Source organism: Episyrphus balteatus, chromosome 3 (assembly GCF_945859705.1).
Source record: "Episyrphus balteatus chromosome 3, idEpiBalt1.1, whole genome shotgun sequence".
Taxonomy (NCBI): domain Eukaryota; kingdom Metazoa; phylum Arthropoda; class Insecta; order Diptera; family Syrphidae; genus Episyrphus; species Episyrphus balteatus.
In genome coordinates, this window is record NC_079136.1 from 35646378 (window position 1) to 35669764 (window position 23387).

The 23387-nt window shown below is 31.4% G+C and overlaps 1 protein-coding gene and 1 long non-coding RNA gene across 4 annotated transcripts in view; one reads left to right on the plus strand and one right to left on the minus strand.

Annotated features, from left to right (window-relative positions):
• Nucleotides 1–23387, minus strand: part of LOC129913015 (protein pellino) — a 66432-nt gene that overhangs the window by 20126 nt on the left and 22919 nt on the right. The window contains exon 2 of one of the 3 annotated variants that reach the window (XM_055991338.1): nucleotides 9805–9834. The exons of 1 other annotated variant lie outside the window; for it this stretch is intronic. In XM_055991338.1, the coding sequence (XP_055847313.1) occupies nucleotides 9805–9834 (30 nt within the window). Of the gene's footprint in view, nucleotides 1–150; nucleotides 403–9804; nucleotides 9835–23387 lie in introns of those variants that run through there. One more of the 3 variants, XM_055991340.1, reaches the window with a different exon arrangement.
• Nucleotides 9817–10701, plus strand: LOC129913016 (uncharacterized). The gene is made up of 3 exons (XR_008771962.1): nucleotides 9817–10029; nucleotides 10131–10208; nucleotides 10356–10701. It is a non-coding gene; the product is annotated as an uncharacterized LOC129913016 (long non-coding RNA).

Consider the following 23387-nt stretch of genomic DNA (forward strand, 5'->3'; position numbering starts at 1 on the left):
TAGGTATTTGACCCTCTTCTTCCGTCATAGACGACATCAGACACTTATGCAAACAAAAGGAGGGTTTCTTCTTCTCCTCTTTTTGCAATTTTTTATTTTTATATTTTGTCGTCCCCCCTTCTTCTATCTGGTGAAATTAATAATAAGTACCAAGTCATAGTGCCAACCAGGCCTGTTAGCGCTTATAATGTTCTGCTTTCGCATTTTCGCAATTATCTCTATACATTTTGTTTACTGTGAATCTAAAGGAAAAACCACGACGATGACGAAAAACGAAGACGGCTACGTCAAGGCAACGACAATAACGTTGTAAGGCATATAGAAGAAAAAGAAGAAGGAACAACTTATGAGTGCGGAACGGATTATAAACATAACAACAAAAACGAAAAAAAAAAAATTGACGAAAACATTCGACACCGTCACCAGAAGTCTTAGAAAAATTTTTCGCCACTAAAATGTCAGCCCTAGGTAAAGCAAATGAAAGACATTTACGAGTAAGTTGATTTTTTTTTTAATTGGAAAATTGCTGAGTTGTTGAAGAATACAGCAGCGAACAGGAAACTAAATACCAAAGTAGGAGGTTTACTTTTCTTTAGTTTTTTTTTTGTTTTGGGTGTATTTGTTTTTATAATAATGAGGGAAATCCTTTGCTTTTATTCTTGTTTATTGTGCATAGGTGTATGCTGCGCTGCTGCGGTTACTATTTTATTTTGTAAGAAGATGTATTTTTGCGTTGCGTTAAAAGTTCAAAATGCTTAATGCCACATTTAGAAAATCGTTCCACCAGGCTGTTCTATTATTATAATTTTTTTTTTCTTTCTTTCTTTGTATGTTTTCTTTTTAAATTCTTTATTGTTTTTTGTGTTGGTATTTTGTTTTAATGTTGTGTATTGTTTGTGGCAACTAAGAGGTAAGTATTAATTTACCATATCTCGAAAGCCAAAACGCTTTCATTTAAACTTCTAGATTACTTTTGACGAAAAAAAGTCGGGAAATTAAATAGAAATTATGCCAGGAAGCATTTGAATATGAAAACATATAAAGCTTTGGGGACCAAGGCTCTGTTTATAATACTTGTTAGCAACTTGATATTTTTTTGAAACGCCAAACCTAGGTAAGTTAAAACACACTGGCAAATAAAAATATAAAAGTGTGCACAAAAAAATGTAGAAACTCATTTTTAAGCCTTGAGATGTTCTAGGCTTATCTGTTTTTGTGTAAATTTGACATTTTTGAGAGTGCAGCGTATATTTCTCAGAAATACAAAAAAACGACACTAAAGTCTAAGAGCTAGATAATTCTTTCATTAGTCGAAAAGGAAGATCTGAAAAAAGTTTTGACGTCAGAAAAGTTTGGATGCAGTATTGAAAACGTTTGCCGCCATTTTGAAAAACGAGTAACTCAAGATATTGAGATTAACGCGTTTTCCAAAATAGTGAATGCCCTGCAATAACAATAGGCAAACTGACATTGTACTAAATATTCTGACTATTTTTCGTGAATTAAAAGATTGTTCATAAAAAGGCCAATTACTATTCATATAGTCAAATTATTTTGATTTAAGTCTAATTAGATCAGGGACCTGTTGCACCAACGACTTTGCAGTTTGCAACTTTTCAAAATTCCTTCAAAGAAAAAGTGCAAAATTTGTCATCAAAATTAAAAGTGCCCAAATTTACACTATGCAATTTTTGTTGTTTTTTTTTTCCAAATTGAAAAGTAACTTTTTATTTTCAGTCGTAAATTGAATAGTTACGAAGTGAAAGAAATTAAAGGGTTTCAACTTCTTTGGTTGCCATTAAATAATACAATAATTGAGGTCTTGTTTTTTTTACTTAAATATCGATATCTTTTGAAAGTTTCGCCCAATTTTTTTGGGCTTTCAATACAATACTTTTTTACTATAAAAGGTGTAGTTTTCTATTTTTTTCAGAAACTAGAAACCATGAGAACATATGGTCTGGCCTCACATTATAAATTGCAAAAAAATTTTTTTTTGGTGAAACGAAATCAAACAATTCTTTGCAAATTGCCAAAACTGCTACTTTTCAGAAAAGTATTTTAATACAGGTATAACGTTTTTCAGAGACGTCAGATTGCCTCGATTTTAGATTTTTTGGAATCAGCATTAAAAAATACCTTAAAACCATCTATCATATGTGTATATAATACCATTGTCTATTATTGCTAATTTTGAAAATCTCCATTTCGCGCTTTAACCTATAAAATCGCGACTTGCGGACATGAGATTTTTCTAGACTTTTGAGGTATATTATAGAATGCCAAAACGAAGGTAAACCCTTATTTGACTGGATTATTTTTCTGATTTGTGATTGGCGAAACACAATTTGCAAAGAAGGAAATTTTATTTTACTTTTCAAAAAAATAATTTCCTTTTTCCAGATTGGCTTTTGGTGAAACGAAATTTGCAAAGTCAAAAGTTGCGAAGTGCAAAGTGAATAGGGCTCCGCTGTTAAAAAAAAAATACATACCTCGAAATCATGTATCATTATGAGTAAATATATTTTATTTGGTGTAATAATTGAAATGCAACAAAATATACCTAAGATAGCAAACATCAACGACACGGGAATATGCCTTTCACATTAACAAAACACAAAAAAAAGACCACTCTAAGAGACAAATGAAGTATATCGTGTACGCACTATACGATTAACTTCAAGTGCCGCTTAAACTTTCAAGTTTACTATCAACTACAAAGAATTAACAATAAAATAAAGATAAGACAAGCTATGATACCAAAAATATCTTTTCTTTCGTGTTTCAAGCCTAGATGCAAGGCAAGGCTTCTTTAACTATTTTGGTATTTAATAATATTATTTGCGTGACTTAACATGGTATTCATAGTTGGTTAACCAAAAATAGTAGGTCTAACTAACACGAGATACAAGACATTACATAAGACCATGAGAATATAAATAAATCTATTCTTGGAATTGCCCTGAAAAAACAATAACAACAATAAGATTATTTCTCAAGTACACACACCTGCAAAATAGTGAATTAAAAAACAGTAAAAAAGAAGCATAGCATAGGCTTTTCATTTTGGGGGCAAGGGCTATTTTACTGTATACATATAGTATGTTTCTTGAGAAAAATATAACAGCAACTATAACCCTGCGTTCCTCCTGTTAAGAGCTATAAATATACTATAATCCTCAGACAGACATGCGATACTTTTCAGAAGCTTTGAATTTCGTTGTGAACGAAAAAAACTAAGAACAAAAAAAAATAACCAAACGACGACGACCGACATTTGTACTCTCTGTCGTATATGCGATTGCGACAGCAATGACAGCAACGACGACAATGAATGACTTCATGAATATAATAGGTGAGCTTATAGGTTGACAGCTTAATTCTGGCATTTTTTTCTTTTTTGCTGTTTTGTTTTTGTTTATCTTCAGCTGAGCAAAACTAAATTGCTCAAAATGTGCAATTGTTTATAGTTTGTGGTGGTAGTTCATGGCAGTGATTGTGATGAGTTATAACTCAAAACATTAACCATGTGTTTTAAGCATAAGTCTTTATAAGGTCTTAAAAAGGAAAAATGATAAAGGCTTATTGGGTTGTTGTCTTTTGATTGGGTGTGGATGGATTTTTCCAATTTTAGAATTTTTATGATTTCTCTCTTCGAAAGGTGGAAGAATATTATGTTCTTGTTTGTATTCACTTAGAAACCAATTTAGATAGCTTTTTGGTTAGCTAAACCGCTAGAAATATGAAAGATATAATAAAAAAAATAGATCAATTACCAAACTTTATAGCTACCAGAGGAATGCAGTTTTTGTTTGCAAGTCATTTTTCTGCGGGCCTAAATTTCATCATGTCAAGCTCTCCATTCTCACACCTCAATATTAACAAGGAGACTTGGCGGTCTCTTAATCGTCAAGTAGTCTACCAAATCAATCCGTCGATAGGAACCTACATTGACTCCGATCACTACGCTGTTATTGCTTAACTCTGTATACGGATCTGTTGTAACTCAATAAAGCCCGTAACTTTTGCTTAGTTTTGAATCTCTCAGGACTACAAAGATCAAATGTAGATTACTAGGAGAAACACTGTCAAGGGGATATAAGGAGTGTCACCTGTGATGAGCTGGTTTTTAGTAGCCTACGAAAACGGAAGCGATGCCAATGGTCCGATGAATAATTTAAGTGAGTGCATGGAGCCAAGCATGAACCTTATAAAGCCAATACTGATGAGAGATCGCCCTGTGAGTAAGGAATATAATTGAAGCCCAGAATAGAAGCTGAGGATATGGACAGAACATAGGTATTTCCCAATTTCTAAAAAGCACAGCCATCTGGTGCAAGGGAAAACAACTCATATTACTTGGACCATAACGGTTGAAATAACCCGATCACTCAACGAAAACGAGGTAAAATAGGGATAAAAAGATTATTTCACAGCTGAAAAATTGGATTGCAATGTAAGAAAAATTAACAACTATTTTTACCGACTTCCAAAAAGGAGGAGGTATTCAATTTGTCCGTATTTTTTTTTTCATGTTTGTAACCTCATAACATTGGACTGAATGAACCAATTTTGATAATTCTTTTTGTATTGGAAAGCTGGTGTCTGTAGTGTGGTCCCATTTTGTTTAGTTCTGTCTATAGAAACTATGAGAAAAACCATAAAACCCAGTTTTTAGATAAAAATCATTATGCTACATCAATTCTTCAACCACCTTTAAATTCTATTTCAACCTTCACACAAAGAGATTTCGTGCAGCGTATGGATAAGAGTTTGGTTTTTTCGAATAAAAGACTAAAATTTGTACAGCTCTTCGACTAACATTTTTTGCTGATGAGTGATGGCCTTCAGCTAATAAAAAGTTGTTATCTTGGTATGGTTGATGATTGTGTTGATGCATTTAGAGAGGACTATTAGACAGTGGTTTTCGTGGATACAGATAAAAGTCTTTAAATCTAGCTTAGCAGAATCCTAAACTGGAATGACCACATCAATCAAATTGTTGGAAAAACTCTTGCATTCCTTAATGGAGACACCTACCGTCACATTTACAATTATTTTCAAATCATGTGGAATAAACTCTCAAATTGAGTAATATGAGCCTAAAGGTTTTGTGGGAGGAACTTTCACAATTAAAATTAATTTTGTCTTTTTTTTTAAATCGGCCTATACTTTGTGAGATAAATGGCTGCCATATAAATTCTATATCGAAAAATCAGTAAAAAACAAACGTTATATAAATTGCAGTCAAATTTCAAATGCAGTAGAGCTATTAATTGATTTTGTTTTATGGAAAAACAAATGCATTTATCTACATTTGTGTTTACTTTTACACCAAAAAACTCCCACAATCGATATTTCATTAGAAGCGTGTGTGGTTTGGTTCTTTTCACAATAAAAGGGTTCATTTTTATCTGAATTTCAAAATCGTGCTAGATATTGCATTGAACCGAAACCAATTTGATATATCTGATCAATAAAATCGGAGCACATTCAATGAAGGGCGTTTCGTGCAAAACAAATTATTTCGTGTATAATATGGTCGACTAATACTACTCTGGGGGAACAGAGATTGCACAGCTAATTAAATGAAAATTTTCAATTAAATTATTCGATATATATCTAAAACTAAACATGTGTGTGGTGTGGGATCAATAAATTGGAAATAGACAGACATACACATGTTGGTTGCTGCTATGAGGGTATGATGATATTTCCCGGACTTTTAAACTCATTTAACTGACAGATCCATCACAATCCGAAACGAAACGGCCGCGTCCACCAGTCCACCACGTCCGACACTAGCCCCTCATTATACTGGTCGAGATAAAATTTATTGCTAAGTTGTTGAAACATATGTACATTATACACTTTGCTGTACTGTGTATAGTTCAATGCATATGTGTATCAAGGTTGCAATTTTGAGAGAATGATGTACGTAAGGTTGGCGGCTGCTGTCTCTGATGCCATATCATTAACTTAAAAAGTGAATTATAGAGGCGATAACTTTTTTTTTTCTATTTAACCAACTTGATATAAATATAAAATGTGTTGTTGGTATAGAAGATAGTGGAATAATTATAGATTTTAGTTTCTGAGTTGTGTTTTTGGTTGAGAAGTTTCTAACTTTGTTAGTTTGTTTGTTTTATTCGAATTTTAAATAATAAATGGTCTGATTTATTGGATGCGGTCATAAATTCGTGATGTTGAATCAAGGTTCTTTTAAAGTTGGGTTGAGAGCATTTTATATGAAGAATATTTACAAAAAGATCATCGAAGTAGGGAGCATCAACATTTTTGAAAAAATTCTTGATTGTTTAAAGAATTTACCAAGTCCTTTACGTGGAATAAAATTACCAATATAAAGTAATTTTGATTTAGTTAAAAACTTAAATTTTTGAAAATATTAGTTTTTTTTTTATACAGCCCATGCTGGGAATGGTTAAAAATATCCCAGCAGTGAGTTCCTCTTTGCGAATAATACGATAAATGTATAAAAAAGAATATAAAACAAAAAAAAAAAAACAGGAGCTTTCGAAAAATTTTGAAAAAAAAATTGTTGAACATTTTCGAGCAAATTAATATTACAGAATAGTCAAAAAATAAATTGGCGAAGGAGCATTTCATATGTTTAAAAACTCATAGGTACTGCAGATATTCTTGTTCTCAACAGAACAAGGTAACAACGAAGACGTTACCATCTTTCTGGACATTTGTTTGCTTTTTGGCTGTTGTTTTATTTGAAAACGTGAAAACAATTACGATCACCCCTATTACGTAAGTCGTTTGTACTAAAACGACAAGAAAACGACATACTCAACAAGCGCAGTGTGAAATTTAAAATTTAAATTCGCAGTTCCCTCCGCTCTTCTCCCTTCTTCCCTATGACACTAATATGATTTTCGAAAAAAATCAATTTCGTCGTTTTTGTGTCGCTTTAGTACAGACGACTTACGTAATAGGGGTGGTTTTCTCGAAAATATAGCAGGTGGAAGAAGTTTATGACTGATTAAGAGATTAGGAAAAACATTAAATATTACTTGATGGTTAAAATAAAGGCAAGCCATAAGATACAGAAGATCATGTGAACTAATATCACAACAAAAACATTACTTTAAAAAAAAGAGCCAAGCTCTCCTATGTTAAAGTTATGCTAGCACAAAAAGTACTGAAATGTAAAAGTGTACCAAGTTCTAAAGCTTGGCTTTAAATTTGTATAGGTACATAAAATGTAGATTGTTCTCTTGACAATTTTTCTTTAAATTACAGATTTTTAAAGCTATTTGAAAAATTGCCAAGTAAACAATCTACATTTTATGTATACAAATTTAAAGCCAAGCTTTAGAACTTGGTACACTTTTACATTTCAGTACTTTTTGTGCTAGCATAACTTTAACATAGGAGAGCTTGGCTCTTTTGTTAACAGTAATGTTTTTGTTGTGATTTCACTACTCTTTGCAAGGTATTGCTTAGAGAAAATGAGCGGTTACCACGACCCTTGTCTAAAATTGTCAAATTTTAATTTTTTTCTTTTGTATAAACTACCAGCTCTACCATTCTACCAAATTTCAAGATTCTACGAAAGTTAGAAATGCTCTATAATTACGGTGACCATATTTCTTGAAGCGAAACCCGGGACAGATAAAAAATGTTCAAAAAAAAATTTAAATTTTTATGAGTTTTCATGATTTTTCTTTATTTTGATATCAAGATATCCTAAACGATTTTATGGAAGCGTTTTTGTTGAAATCATTTAAGTCGTTTACGAAATCAGAAATCCAGAAAATGGTTTTATAATAATGTCTGTTAATAACTTCTAAAAAAATATTTTTTTAATCAAAATCGGGAGAGCTGTTTTTTAACATTTTAATTTTATTTTAAATGATTTTGAAATTGTATGATCTTTAACACAACATGTCCTTAAAAGTTTTGAAACTAATCTGGGTTCTTTACTCTTCCATTTATGTTGTTCTTTATTCGCTAACATTTTACCTGGTGTAGCAACCTGACAAACAGAAGCTGGAACTAAATTATTGACGAACATTTAAAAAAGATCTAAAGCCTAGTCTAGAGGCGAAACGAAAATGTTCATACAAAACCAGCACAACGAAATCGTAAACGCAAATTTTGCTTTTCTTTGCACAATACGCAGCTAAGGTAACGAAATTCTTACTTGTGCTAGAATATATGTAGAGCTTTCAATCGTTTTTCACTCCTGTTTATTTATCCAAGCAATTTTTCTTGCAGCAACAGATTTTTGACTTTGGAGCAGCGTACTAGGCTTAATGCTTTATCCGAAAAATTAGAAAAATTTAATTTCCAACCACTGTTTTCTTGTTTTCCGTACAAAGTGTTTAAAATATTGAATACAAAAATCAGAGAATGTGCAAATACGGGACAATCACGGGACAAGTTACAAAATACGGGACAATTATACGTCCCGGGTTTCTTAAATAAAAACCCGGGACAAGCCGTAGAAATACGGGACAGTCCCGGGAAAACCGGGACGGATGGTCACCGTATCTATAATATTTGATAAAAATTCACCGGAAATAGGCAGTTGCCACGCCCCCCCTGGCTAAAATTCTCAGATTAAAAATTTTTTCCTTTGTATAAACTACCAGCTCTACCATTCTACCAAATTTCAAGATTCTACGATAATCAGAAGTGCTCTATATTATTTGATGAAAATTCAGCGAAAATGGGCGGTTGCCACGCCCGCCCCCTGGCTGAAATTCTTATATTTTAATTTTTTTTCAGTGAGTCAGTGAATCAGTGAGTCAGTTACGGTTTTTGCGATTTTTAAAGCCCTATATCTCAGAAACTACTCATCGTAGGAGGCTGAAATTTTGCGAGGCTGACCAGCTCAACAAATGTAGCGAGTTTGAAATTTCTAGCATCTTTGGTGTGGAAGTTAGAGGGGGGTCAAAAATGGCCTGAGTTGTTTCCTGTAAATAAGGGTGTAGTGCCAAAGTTGCCAGAGAACTTGGCTGGGCACTACCGTGCCCCTTGATTATCAATTATTATTTAAGAAATTCAAATTTTAGCAAAACTATTATTCATGGTTGGTTTATGTGTTTAAAACAAAAATTATCCTGAATGTTTTTAGCAATTTTCTGGTCGAATTTTTCTTTTTTCTGAAAGGTATAAAATATTTTTTGTCATTCGACTCTTAACTCTTTTCTTGTCTGTTTTAAAGAAGTTATTTGTTTTCTATTATAAACATAGTCACTACTTAATAACTTTTTTTTTGTACCGGTACTAAATTTTGTATCAATGCTCAATTTTTTTTTAAATTAAAGGATCAATGTGGCGAATGAGTAATATTTGTTTTTGAAACAAACAACAAAGATATGACAAAATTAGTTATCTGAAAATTTTTCTTTTAAAATAGGGTTTCCACATAGAAGTTCCCATTTTGAAAGTAAGAACTCTATTTCTCATTTGACCTCTAACCTTATAAGCTAAAAAAACTCGAAGGTCACCGCTTGCACTAATACGTTTTGGGTGTATCAAAAACCCTTCTGCCGTGTCTTTCAAAAACACTTTATACTACATTTAAAATAAATCAACACCCGTTTAGTCATTCTTCAAACAGACAGACGATGTATTAGAATTGTGGAACCCTTAAAATCAAAGCCCTTACTGCCTATAAAACAAGATAAATTTCCTATTCCACTTTTTGTTGTGTGACCTTTTACCATTAAGTAAAAGGTAAACAAAATAAACAAATAAAAATTTAAATTAATAATATTTTTAAAATTAAAATGTATAAAATAAACAAAAATAAAAGCTCATAATTACCCCATCAATTGTCCTGGTATTTTTACGTACCTGCAAAATAAAAACAAAAAAAAAAAAATGTTAGAACTTTTTGAATTTTATGTTTAAAAATAAATTTTATAGCTAAATTTATATAAAAAAAAATAGCATTTTCGTTGGAATTTGCAAAAATGTATTCCTAAAAATTAATTACATAGTTGAAAATTACGGTTTTTCTATTGTTGCAAAAATAATGGCAAGTACAAGGTTAATAAAACAATTTTATTTTCCATCATCGTTTGACTTTTCTCCATGCAAATGATATCTTAAATTTTAATTAAAATATTTATATTTTTCTATCTTTCTAGATTTAACCTTGTTCTAATTATTTCGTTTACACATCCTTGCATGTCATCAGTGACATACAACCTTAGTTCTTTTAATAAGTATAAACACATAATAAGAATAAATTATCTAATTATTTTCCATTTGTATCTATTACAAATAAAATTGCTTTTGACAACCTATTATTCGATGATTTTTATATTTTATCAATATCAATCTAAGTGCATTCTAAATAACTTCATTTGTAGTAAAGTTTCGAAAGCAATGGATCCAAAATCAGACGATGACATCATACTGGCTTCAAAACTAAAATAAAAATATAAGAGACAATAAATTTATCAACAACTGTCATCCCGGTTATATTCTGTCGACAGTCCTCGCAGCAGTTCCCCATTAAACCAGACAAAAATGACACACAGAAAAAAAAAAAAAAAACTACCATGGCATACATTTATTAAACTCTGTTCCCTGACTAATAACAACTTGGGTATTGTTCATTAAAGGTGAAAGGTGAGTTCATCGATCCCCACCTCTATTTTTTTTTTCGTAATAGGTATACAAAAAATAAAAATGTTTGTTTGTATATTTGATGAAATTACCACATAATCCAGTCAAATAAGGATTTAACCTCGGAATGAATGTTAGTAGAAATTTTTTTTGCTCAATATCTTCCTTTTGCCATTCTATAACATATCTCAAAAGTCTAGAAAAATCTCATGTCCGCTTGTCGCGATTTCAAGGTCAAATCGTGAAATGGAGATTTTCAAAATTAGCAAAAATAGGCTATGGTATTATATACACATATGATACATGATTTCAAGGTATTTTTTTAAGCTGATTACAAAAAATCTAAAATCAAGACAATCTGACGTCTCTAAAAAAAGTTATACCTGTTTTTCATCTGTCAACTCATATTATTATAACAGTTGCAAACTTACTGCCGAAAAACCCTTAAAAGTTATGGTAGATGAACCAAATTTTGCATGAAGATTTTAGAATCCATCATTATTAAAAATCAAAACAATCCATTACAAAAAATATATAAACCTACGAAATAATGGTATTTTTTGATGGAGGGGCAAATTTTAGGATATGCACTAAAGAAGATTCTTGTTCATCTTAGGAATAAGTGCTAATAGGCTAATTTTTTCATTTTAATCTTTGTTTGGATATTCTTTAACTACCCTCAAAAATCTAAAAAAATCTCATGTCCGCAAGTCCTAATTTTCTTGGTTTGAAAATAAGGTGCAGATTTTAAAAAATTAATAAGAAAAGTTTAAATTTTTATATGTATACCAACATAAGCGACATGATTTAAAGGTATTTTTTAACACTTATTCCAACAAAACTCACAAACAAGTCAACTTGACCATCCCTGAAAAGTAATGCACCTTATTCATGTTGATCTGACACAAATATCTAAAGTGTAGTTTTTCAATTTTTTTAAAATCTGCACCTTATTTTCAAACCAAGAAAATTAGGACTTGCGAACATGAGATTTTTTTAGATTTTTGAGGGTAGTTAAAGAATATCCAAACAAAGATTAAAATGAAAAAATTAGCCTATTAGCACTTATTCCTAAGATGAACAAGAATCTTCTTTAGTGCATATCCTAAAATTTGCCATTCCATCAAAAAATACCATTATTTCGTAGGTATATATATTTTTTGTAATGGATTGTTTTGATTTTTAATAATGATGGATTCTAAAATCTTCATGCAAAATTTGGTTCATCTACCATAACTTTTAAGGGTTTTTCGGCAGTAAGTTTGCAGCTGTTATAATAATATGAGTTGACAGATGAAAAACAGGTATAACTTTTTCCAGAGACGTCAGATTGTCTCGATTTTAGATTTTTTGGAATCAGCATTAAAAAATACCTTGAAATCATGTATCATATGTGTATATAATACCATAGCCTATTTTTGCTAATTTTGAAAATCTCCATTTCGCGATTTGACCTTGAAATCGCGACAAGCGGACATGAGATTTTTCTAGACTTTTGAGATATGTTATAGAATGGCAAAAGGAAGATATTGAGCAAAAAAAATTTCTACTAACATTCATTCCGAGATTTACCCCTTTTTTCTCCTTATTTGACTGTATTAACAGTAATATAGTTGCGGGATCTCAAAACGATAAATAAATAAATGTATATTCGTGTTTTTAGATATTTTTTTGTTCCCTTCAGCGCCAAGTAGTGTATCCTCTGAGTGAGTAACATTAAACACTCTAAACCACATGATTAGAGATGGTTTTTACAATTTATATTGACCTGATAGCATGCTTACTTTGGTTGAATTTTAAGTCCTCCCAGACCTCTTGCTTTAAATTTTTGCAAAACAATTTTAAACTTCTTCCGTTTTCTCACAAAAACTTTGTACATTCAGCTAAAGTTTCTTCTTAAAACTGAAATAATGACTTCCTAGGATTTTTTCTTTTTTTTTCAGGCCCTAATCCAATGAGTCCGAATGTAATTATTCTGCACTGCAACAAAGAAAAAAAAAAAAAACACATCGTGGTGCAGCTAGCAAAAATGAAAATCTACTCAAAGATAAATCCAAAGTATTCGTCCGTGCCGAACGTGTTCCAAACAAATTGGGTGGGAGATATACCAACATAGAAGAAAAAAAAATATTACATACATTTTCGGGTTAACCGAAATTCAATAGCGATTTATGTGTCAGAGCAAACGATTTATTTGTTTTTCACTTTAACTATCGCACATAGAAAATTTATATGTATATTGGGTACTTTTGTGTTTATGTAACCGCGTAGCAGTACCTACTTCAATACTTCCTTTTACTTTTCCAGGCTTTGTGAGTATGAAGTTTTTTCTTCTTCTATTTTCTCAAATACGGGTATTGTTCCCAATGATGACAACGACGAGAGAAAAGGGTAATCAATTTTCGAACACATAAAACTGACTACGAGGACGAGTTTAGCAAACAACACATCAGTCAATTCCATGACAAATGTTCTATTGGTTGAAGGTTATTTTGGATTTTAGCCAGGTTTTTGGTGTGAAAGTCTGATATAAGGTTCAAGTGCCGGGAATATTTTCTTCTTCCTAAATATTTACACAGTTGGAGTGTCTCTAAGTAAGTGTAAAGTAAAGTCCTTTGTTATCTTGTAAAGATGAAAAGGTCAATTGCAAAAAGAGTTAAACTGTTTGTTGTGAACTAGATGAATGGATGAAGTTTTTTTTTAATGTTTTTGAAGTAACACTAAAAAATCATAACATTTAAGTGCGTTAACTTTTTTCTTCACAAGAATTTAATCCGCTAAAAATCTACATTTTATAAGTTCTTCGAAACAACAGATAAAGTGTCTCCAGGCCAGAAGAACAAATTCAGAAATATTCTAGAAGATTTATCAAACCTGGACCAGATTCCTTCAAGAAATTCAAATCACTTGTAGAAGGGAACAGTTCACTGTCGGAAATCTTTCAACACAAACGAGGGACCTAGCAACTATCGCAGCTGAAAAAGTTGAAGCATATAAATTTGAAAAAAAAAAAACTTGAAGGGCCGCTCTTCCATCTTCCTTATTTCAGCGGAGATTTTGGAACCAGATACCAATATCAACATCAACAGAATCACCACTTTCAACGAGGATAACACGAATATCCGATCAACCTATTTTCTACAAGACGTGAGTTTAGAATCATCATCTCAGAGTGTGATTTGTAGTGGACACTGCTATCTTAGTATACCTAGTTTTAATTTTATTGACCATTTAAAAGGGAAATGAATAAGGAGAACTTTAAAGACTTAAGTTTGTTGCTTCTTCAGTTAAACCCTGAATCCGAGGAGCATTCCCTAGTGTATGACAAAAAGGTCCTTACTGCTTAAAAATATCTGCTCAGAATGGGAAAATTACATCACAGTTGGTACGGTTTTCGAGGAAAAAATTCAACAACACAAATATCATCAATATTAATACGATCAAATCATTTTTGCTGGATATTGAAAAAGTTTTTGATAGAATTTGGCTAAAACCACTTACTATTGTACATTTAAACTTTCAGAATTTGGACTTCCAAATAACAATCATCGAAAATTTCAAAATCCATTTATTCTTTTATGTACAATGCTTACAAAATGAGTTCACAAGAAAAATAATCTAGCTGGAGTCCCTCAAAAATCAGAATGGTTTGGTTTAAAAATTTCATAAATCGTTCTAAGACCCCCAGATAATAACATCAATTTCTTTTCGCCCAGAAACTGACTTGCTTCTCATTAAAACGCAGTCATATAAAAGCAAAAAAAAAATACTAAAAATGCAAATTGTAGAATAAATAATAAATAAATATTTAGCAGTAAGTTTTTCCTCGGGATTTCCAATGAAAAAGTTTTGCAATTAAAGTTTTTTTTTGAATTTATTTTATTTATTCTAAGGAGTAGATGTGGACTGTTTGTGTTTTTGAATTCTAAAGTCCGATTTATGATTTAAATGAAATTCATTTAACCGTAAACAGGACTAAAAAACAACATGATTAAAAAAAAAAAAAACTTTTGACAAACATGTTTTTGAAACACAACTAAATTACCATTAATAAATCCTTGCAAATAAAAAATCGAAAAAAAAAAATAAAAATCATTTCAATCCAATTTCAAGTTGGCCTTAGTTTATTAACCTCTTTTTTTTCTAAATTCCCTTAATCAGTGACAGACATGGACAGAGACAGAGCAATGGCAAGCTGTATTAATATTAAATTGGATTTGTGTCGTTCAGTCCTTGAATAAGTCACACTTTCTCTGTAAATGACATTTAGCATGTCAGACTTAGACAAACAAGAGTATACCCTTCTCTGATGACACTTGATAGGCTTCTTCAGTATTATTCTTTGAATTCACATTAAAATTTTATTTAAATCGATAATACCCACCTTTTTTTTTAAACTAAAGATTGTTCAGAGAGGATGAGGCTAAATGGGGGGCTGGTATAAGACAACAAAAAGAAAAACCTTTTCAGACTTTTTAACTTTGAAAATTGTGTATATTGATCTGTATTAGCCCCTCGAATTATGTTTTTTTTTTTTTTCATTCTTTAAGAGTTGAAAATGACATTATAATAAATCAATAAGTTTGGCATGCGCGTACGAGAGTTTTATATTTTTGTTGTTGTTGTTTTTTTTTTTTATTATTATTTTTTTGTTTTATAGATATCTCCAGACAAAATCCTTGAAAATCTGTGCGATGAAGAGAGTTTTATTCTCAATTATATGAAATTGACGAAGATGAATCTGTTTCTATGACAATTTGTTGACCTGGCAATGTGCCCTTAAGGTTTGCAAAAAGATTTTCTTGTTTGATTAAAATGAATTAGAGTGAAATGAGGCTTTGTGTATGGCTTTATAGATTTTTGGATTGAAATGAAAGACAACATCAACTTAAATTACATCGGCTTGATTTAGTGCTTTCCAACAAATTGATTTTTGGTTTCAATAAAGCTTAAGACATTTTATGTAATGAGAATTAATGATAAATTTGTCAAGATGAGATGATGATTATTTACAAAAAATATAGCAAACACAAATCATAGATGTAATCTTCAACCAATGTATGATTTTTCTGAATCATTATGTTACTTAATCACTGTAAATATACATAGGTATAATACAGGGTGTTTAATTGTCAATGTTACACAGTGGTGCCTTCTATATTTTTCGGTGTCAAAAATCATTACTTTTCGACGAAAAATGATGAAATTTGGTACACCTAAAGGCTATGAATTGGAAAAATATGTACCAAATGCCAACTTCTTTTTATTCAAAATGGCGGACATAATAAGCACTTTAATAGAGTTTTCTTTATTAGTTCCTATTTATATGTAATGTACTGTTCTAAAGCAATTTACAATTTTTTTAATACAAATCACAATATGCTGCAAAATGTGCAAAATCGTAGAAACACACAAAATAAAAATCAGTTTTGTCTAATTACGGGTAGTATTAGAAAGGGAAACAGTAAATTAAGTGTACAAGTGTCTCACCCGTGACAATGGAATGCTTCATTTAATTTTTCGGTTAGCAAAATTATACTTTTCTAACAGATTTTGATATACAAACCGAAGTCAGAAAAAATCTGTGACGTCAACTCATTGAAAAATAATAGCTTTGAAGTCATTTTCATCTGTACTGTAAGAACTTTTTCGAACCGAGCATTTAATAAAGCTAAAGTTAGGTTTCATTTCTGCATTCAAATTTCCTTATAAAAATTCCTATATTTTGTATTTTGTTGCAAATAATTATAACGATTATAAGATATCTTAACTCCTTTCCAAAGAGGGTAGTCACATCAGATTACTGACTTTGTAAGACAAGAAAGATACAGTTATTGTCAAAATGGAATATCTTGCAAGCCAATAGAATGGACAATTTTTATCTATCCCAATGGTTACTGTGCTTCGTCTAGTCAGTTCTTATATTCTGGAGTTCAAACTTAATTCGAGGAACTCAAGCGAGTTCTACAAAGCAAGAGAATAGACATTAGTTTCTGAAAAACATATAAAAAACGCTTTGGAGGAAATGAAAAAAAAAATGCGTTTACACAATTTACACAGATCCTGAGGGACCCTGACCTGCAGTTTGGGAAAAGTTTCAGTCAAATTTGATTAAATTTTAGTATTTTGTAATAATGAACTTGCTGAAAAGTATTTATGAGCTTAAGTTTATAGCGTGAATGTTTTCCGAGATATTTGGGTTTGAAAAGGGAAAACCACTTGAGGCATTATAGAGGAGACACGTTGGGTGTGTTTTTTGACAAAGCTATCTGCAGAAGGATTTCCCAATCATAAAAATTGGTCGAAGAGTTAAATGCACGCAACAAGATAAATGAAAAAAAAAAAGAAAATTAATTACTTTGTCAAAATTCTATCTGGATTCTGGATTTGAGTTTTATTGTTATCAGCAGCTGTATATACTGCGAATACGGATAGCTTAACAAAAAAAAATATATTAAAGGGATGTATTTTTCTAAATAAATCATCTTAAATAACATCAAAAATCTTATTTTCACTTTTTTCAACTGTAAAAATCAATCCCTTAAAACACATCTTTATCGAAACTAAGGATTCGACTTCTTGATTAGATTAGCGTTGTATCTCTTCATGTGAGTTACTTCCTGAAAGGTTTTTATGTATAAGTCTCTTAACCGAGTTCAATATATCGGAAAGTATCTTATTTATCTAAAAAGTTGCAAATACTCAAACTTAAAATTTTATATAGAAGTCAAGGTATTTAGATTCATTTCTATATGTATAGCTCTTACTCCGAATTAGAACTTACCTACTAAGATTTATTCATTGTTTTCAGCTAAAACAAGAAAAAAAACTAATCTTACCCCCTCGTCAAAGTCATGTGAAGTCATTTCATTCATGAAAAAAAAATTCTTCATGCCCTCATGTTTACCATCTCGTAGCTTGTAGCATGTGCACATGTGTCGGTGTTCGTGTGAAGAGGTCTTAACCCCACAAACGCCACATTTTGCATGCATATTTCTTCTTGTGTTTTTTTTTGTTATTCAAAATTGCCACTGGTATTCGTGCGGTTTTTGCCGTACGCATCTCTTTTGAGTATTTTTCAGCTTGAAGGCATTTTTCAAGAAAAAAGCAGATCATTAGAACTGACAAAGGCAAAACTGATGCATGACGAAGATGGAACCTCGAGTGCAGAAGGATGTTGTATGTGGAAATAAACATAAAACACTACCTACGATGATGACGACGACAACTAAGTCTTCTTCGTCTTTGAGGAAGAGAAAAATCTGATAAATGATGGGATAGAAAGGCAAAACGAACATGGGGAGTGTTTTTGTGCACCAGCAGAAGGCATATCAACTTGGATTCTGGGCAAAATTCTGTTTCGTATAAAAATCTAGATATCCCATGGATGGAAAAAAAAATCGACTATATAGCTGCGGGTTGTATTGCATAATTGCGGAAACCTCAAGTGCGCGTTGCTTTCAGTCACAACAACAGATCCATTTGCCATGTAGCAAGCAGCAGAGGCATCAGAATCATGAGCAGCAACAACCAACAAACCAATTGAAATAACGTTCCTATTCTACATCAGCTTCAGCAGCTTCTCTTCTAAACATGTATAATGTTCTTGTGGAAAATTTCCTTCCATGCGTCTCTGTTTGTGTTTATTTCATCTCTGATGATGGTTTAACCACAAAAACTTATTCGTCGCTCCGTCAACATAAAGTCTTGTTGTTGTTGTAGTTGTAGCTGTTGTTTGTACTTTTCAAAATTATATGCCACCCAACATGTTGTTGGAAGGAAGTGCACATGAAATTCAATAGAATCACATTCATATAGAATTTGATAGCGCAGCGAGAGAGGGTTGACCGCAGTCTGAGGTTCATATATAAAAAGAAAAAAAAAAAAAAGAAAAAGGATATGAAACTGACACCAAACCATAATGATGCCGTGTGAGCCAAAAGTGTTGAGATGCAAAGTTATATGGCAGATATAATATGTTTATCAAGATTCAATTAGTTTTACTTACAGGAAAGTAAACCACACAATCTAAAAATAAAGAAATCGAAGAAGAAGTTAATGGAAATTATTGCAAAATGCTTCTTCAGATTTTGAATTGACAGTTGAAACTTTTTCGATCAAGAATAACAATTGAATTGACTTTTTGATACAAAACGATTTATGTGTTCGAAAAACATCATTTTAATCTTTTTAAGTTTAAGTTAAAAAGAATTAAATACATGACAAAAACGGCTAAAAAATAAAACCAATTTTGTATGTGTCCAATTGGAATGGAAAAAACAAACAAAAATTAACACATTTGCTCAAAGAAAAAATATTTTTCTGTTTGAATATTTTTTTTTTTTTTTGTAATAAACATCACTATTTCGTTTGTTTTTTTTTTTTTTGGATCTGAAAATCCCTGCTTCGTTAAATTCGAATTGCAATATATTTCATTCTAATTTGAACTTTGGAATCTTTTATACTTTTTTGAAAACAGCAATAGCAGACAAAGGACCCCGCACATTTTTTATGGGAAGTGGCCCTCGGTGAAATTGTCTGAAATTTTAGTATGTTGTTCTCTTGAAGCTCTTAATCAAAAGTTGATATGGACAAACATTTTTTGAGGTTATATTGAAAACCTGACGTGATAGGCCGAAATGGACTTCGGATTGGGTTTCAGCGACCCTAAAAACCTATGGATTCCACTAAAAAAAAATAGCCCAAAACACAATATAGAGAGTTACGATCCCTTTTAAAAGGTTTGAGATAGTCATCCAAAAAAACCCATTATTTTAAAAACTGTCCATTTTTCGACTTTTTGTCCATATCAACTTTTGATCAAGAGCTTCTAGAGAACAACATACTAAAATTTCAGACAATTTCACCGAGGGCCAATTCCCATGCAAAATGTGCGGGGTCCTTTTCAAAATTATTCGATTTTTTTTAAGGCTGCCGTTTCAAAATTAAAATTGGTAATTAAGTTTTATTAAAACTATGAATTATTGTTTGTTAATTTGTAGCAAAATGGTGTACGAGATATTTTTGGAGATCGGTGATGATTTTCTAAAATTTTTGTTTTCAGCATGAAAATAATACTCGATTTTTTTGTATCAGATTATTGCAGTCTTTTTTTGAGAAAATTAAAAAAGAAAAGAGCTCCAGAAGTGGTTTATGGAAAATAACATTAAGTTTACAATCTAAATTTCAGAATAATCCGTTGAACCATAACTGAGAAAATTGGAAAATAAAATTTTTGTTTAAGGCAGATATCGCTTTTTATTTTTGTTTTGCAAATTTTGAATAGTTATAATGGTAGTTTACTCATGAGTAGATAATCTAGTATATTTACTACTAGAACTACTCATGCTTTTTTGCCGAGAGAATGGGAATTGCATTGATTCGCTGAAATATGGTGTTCCATTGAAAATCGCTAGTAAACTACTAGTAGTAGTTTGCCACCTTCCAAAGGAACAGGGCTAATAACAGTTAAAAAAAAGTTACACATACACCACAGTGACCCTTATATGATTTAAGCAAATCCAAAATTATACAGTTGCCCATTCATAATTTTACTACTATACCCTATGAAAATATCAAAAATAAGCATTTATATATTTTTCCTCCTACAAAATGTTTTCTTCAAATATCAGATAGGTACAAGTACATACATACAACCCGCTAAAGGCACATTTTCAAGCTTCAAATGTTATAAAACAGATACTTTCTTTGGCTTTCAATTCCTCGTTTGCCCTTCAAAAGCAATCTTAAACCCTTCTTTATTAAGTCCATTACGCATCATAAATTAAAACCAATCGAAAGTTTCCCCTTGACACATTTCTTGTATGCCCATAAATAAAAGTCCCACAGTGAAACGAAAAAAATCGAATGTATTAATTCTCTTTTCAAAGAAAAGGTTCCGCATGTGTGTGTGTGTGTGTGTGTGTGTGTGTAAAACTTTAAGTCTCTCAATTAAATTGCAATTACATCAGTTAATACTAATTACGCTTGATAAAATCAACCATCATCATCAGAGGGAAGCCATTTCGAATACTTACCGTAGGAGTCGAGTCTTAAGCATTCTCACCACGAAAATTAAATTACCTATACTCCATCCAAGTTCCAAAGAACAAAGACTCCCACTTACGAGTATTATTTTATTTTTCAAAATGAAAGCACTAACGGTATAGAGTAGACATATACAAAAGAGTGTAGTAGTTAGCCTTAGCAAAATTGAAAAATGAAAAAAATACTAAAAATACTGACCCAAATATTCCATTCCAAAGTAACACACAAGAGTTACAATGATACTTCTTTATGGTGCACCCACAAGGTATTGCATATAGCTTCAATTTCTATACACAATCGTCTCTCACAACAATTCAGACTTTGTTTAATGTTTTTTTTTTGTTTTGGAGGCGAACACTCATCCGCAAATCGAACAAAACAATAATAACAGTGAGTGTCAGAAGTGATTGTACAGATATTTGTGGCGAAAAAACTATTTGAATTTTTTTCAAAACATTGATGGCACATTTGAGGTGTGTTATAGAGCAATTTCTAAAAAGCAGTGATAGCAGTGAGCAGTTTATAAAAAGAGCAGCTACTAATAGCTGCTATTTAATCACTCCTTTAATAGTGATTAAATTCTAGAAAGTTTTATTAAGGTTTTAAGAAATTTTTAGCAAATTTCCTGAGGTTTTGTTATTTGGTGATCGAATTTGCCAGCGTGATAGGGTTGCCAGCTCCAATTTATAGCTGTCAAATGTATTTAGAAGTGAACTATCATTTCATATGTCATGATCACACGAATTATCGCTCACGACTTTTGTCGTTCACTGTAAAAATTCTCAATTGGAAAAAATTAAAAAAAAAAACGCAAAAGAAAAAAATGAGACGATTTGAAAATTTGAAATGTAATTTGACAGAAGAAAATTCTTATATCCACCTCACCTAATTCTTTGCACACACACCCATACAAATCGACAATCGTGGGTACTCAAACCCTAAAACAATTGCGACAGGCGCGAATTCAAAATTCAAAAATTGAAGCCTTGAAAAAGACATTTCAATTGATCGAATTTCAAAAATTAATTGAAACGTCTCTTTCAAGGCTTCAATTTTTGAATTTTGAAATATTTGCAAAAATATAAAAAATAAAAAAGAGGTACCAGAAAATTTACCAAAACAAATTTTAAGAAACATCTTGAAATTTATTATTTTAAAATATTAGTCCTGAAGAAGGGTGTAATCACGCCTGAAACGTCTACGAAATATTAACCCTCTGTCGGCACACGGGTGCGAATTTGGCAGGACAAAAATGAAAAGTGGTCACAGAAAAGTGTCTTTATAAGGGTGAAAATACAGTTTTTTGGAATTGTGAATACAGTATTCGAATATCTCGGAAAATTCTACATCAATATTATATGTGATTCTCCATAAAATAGTGAGACCGAAAAAAGTTCTAGCGCCATGAAAAAGTATAAACCAAATTCTTAAAAAAGAGGTGTGCCTACAGAGGGTTAAATTACCAAGACAGACCTACAGCCCACTTAGGATCATAATTTTGATTGATAAAAGGTCACGAAAATAAGATAAATTGTTCTTTTATTATAATAATAAAATTCTTCCTACATAACAATCTTCATTTGAATAAAGTATATTTCTTGAAATCACTTGCCCTACATTATTATATTTTACATCTCACCATAGTAACATATTGATTGTATGTTGTAACACAATATTTCCCCTACTCTTTTTCTCGTTATTATTTTTTTTTTTATTTTCAAAAATAAACATAAACATACAATCCATCGACCTGTGTAACAATGTGCTTGTGCTTTTTATGCAGTTGAAAGAAAATCCGAATAATAATTCATGCGTTCAAGGTTAAACCCCCTCCCCATCTCTTGTTTTTTCCAATAAAATATTATATGTGTACCTCAACTATGTAGATATATCATACTGAAAAACCAAAACAAAATACTCTTGAATGCAAAAAAAGCAATGAGTAGTGGAAAAACTATATTTGTGAAGAAAATCAATAGAATTATTCTCGTGCAATTGTTATACTGCTGAAACTGATATACGACTATGAGTACTACAAAACTAAAACTTAAGTGTTCCGCTATTATTGTTGCTGGATAAAAAAAAAAAAAAAAACAGAAAAAAAAAAACATGTCAGGCACGCATGTTGCCCCATCCCCAGTAATGTTATATGGCATGGCGCACCAGCTAAATCATTTATTATTCATTTATAAGCAGGGTGAATCGAAAAATCGATAAACAAATTCTGAATATTGTCTAAAATGCACACTCTCTCCTTTACGTATATTCATTTTTTGCTTTTTCTATATGAGCAAGAAGTTTGTGTTCCAACTGCTTCCAATAATCCATTCCATACACTACGGTTCACTTGATAGAATACACTCCTCAAACAAACCCAAATGTAATAGAATTTCTCATTTTTCAAGTACCGTTAAGATTTTGAAGTGCATACAAGTAAGAGAACTGCACTGTTTTTATACGACAAATCCGAAACAAAACAACCATAATATACGTGACGTGACGACGACGACTATACTCTTATCCATATGCAAATCACGGATGCATGCATATGCTGTTTTTTGTTTTTATCTTTATGCAAATATTTATTTTGCTTTTGGGACACACGATAGTTTTCCAATACAGAAATATATATCCCAAATGCCAACTGATTGTAATGTTTTTTTATTCGAGTTGAATATATGGGTACATCTTCCACGTGCCGACCCTGAGATAGACTCAAGTTAACG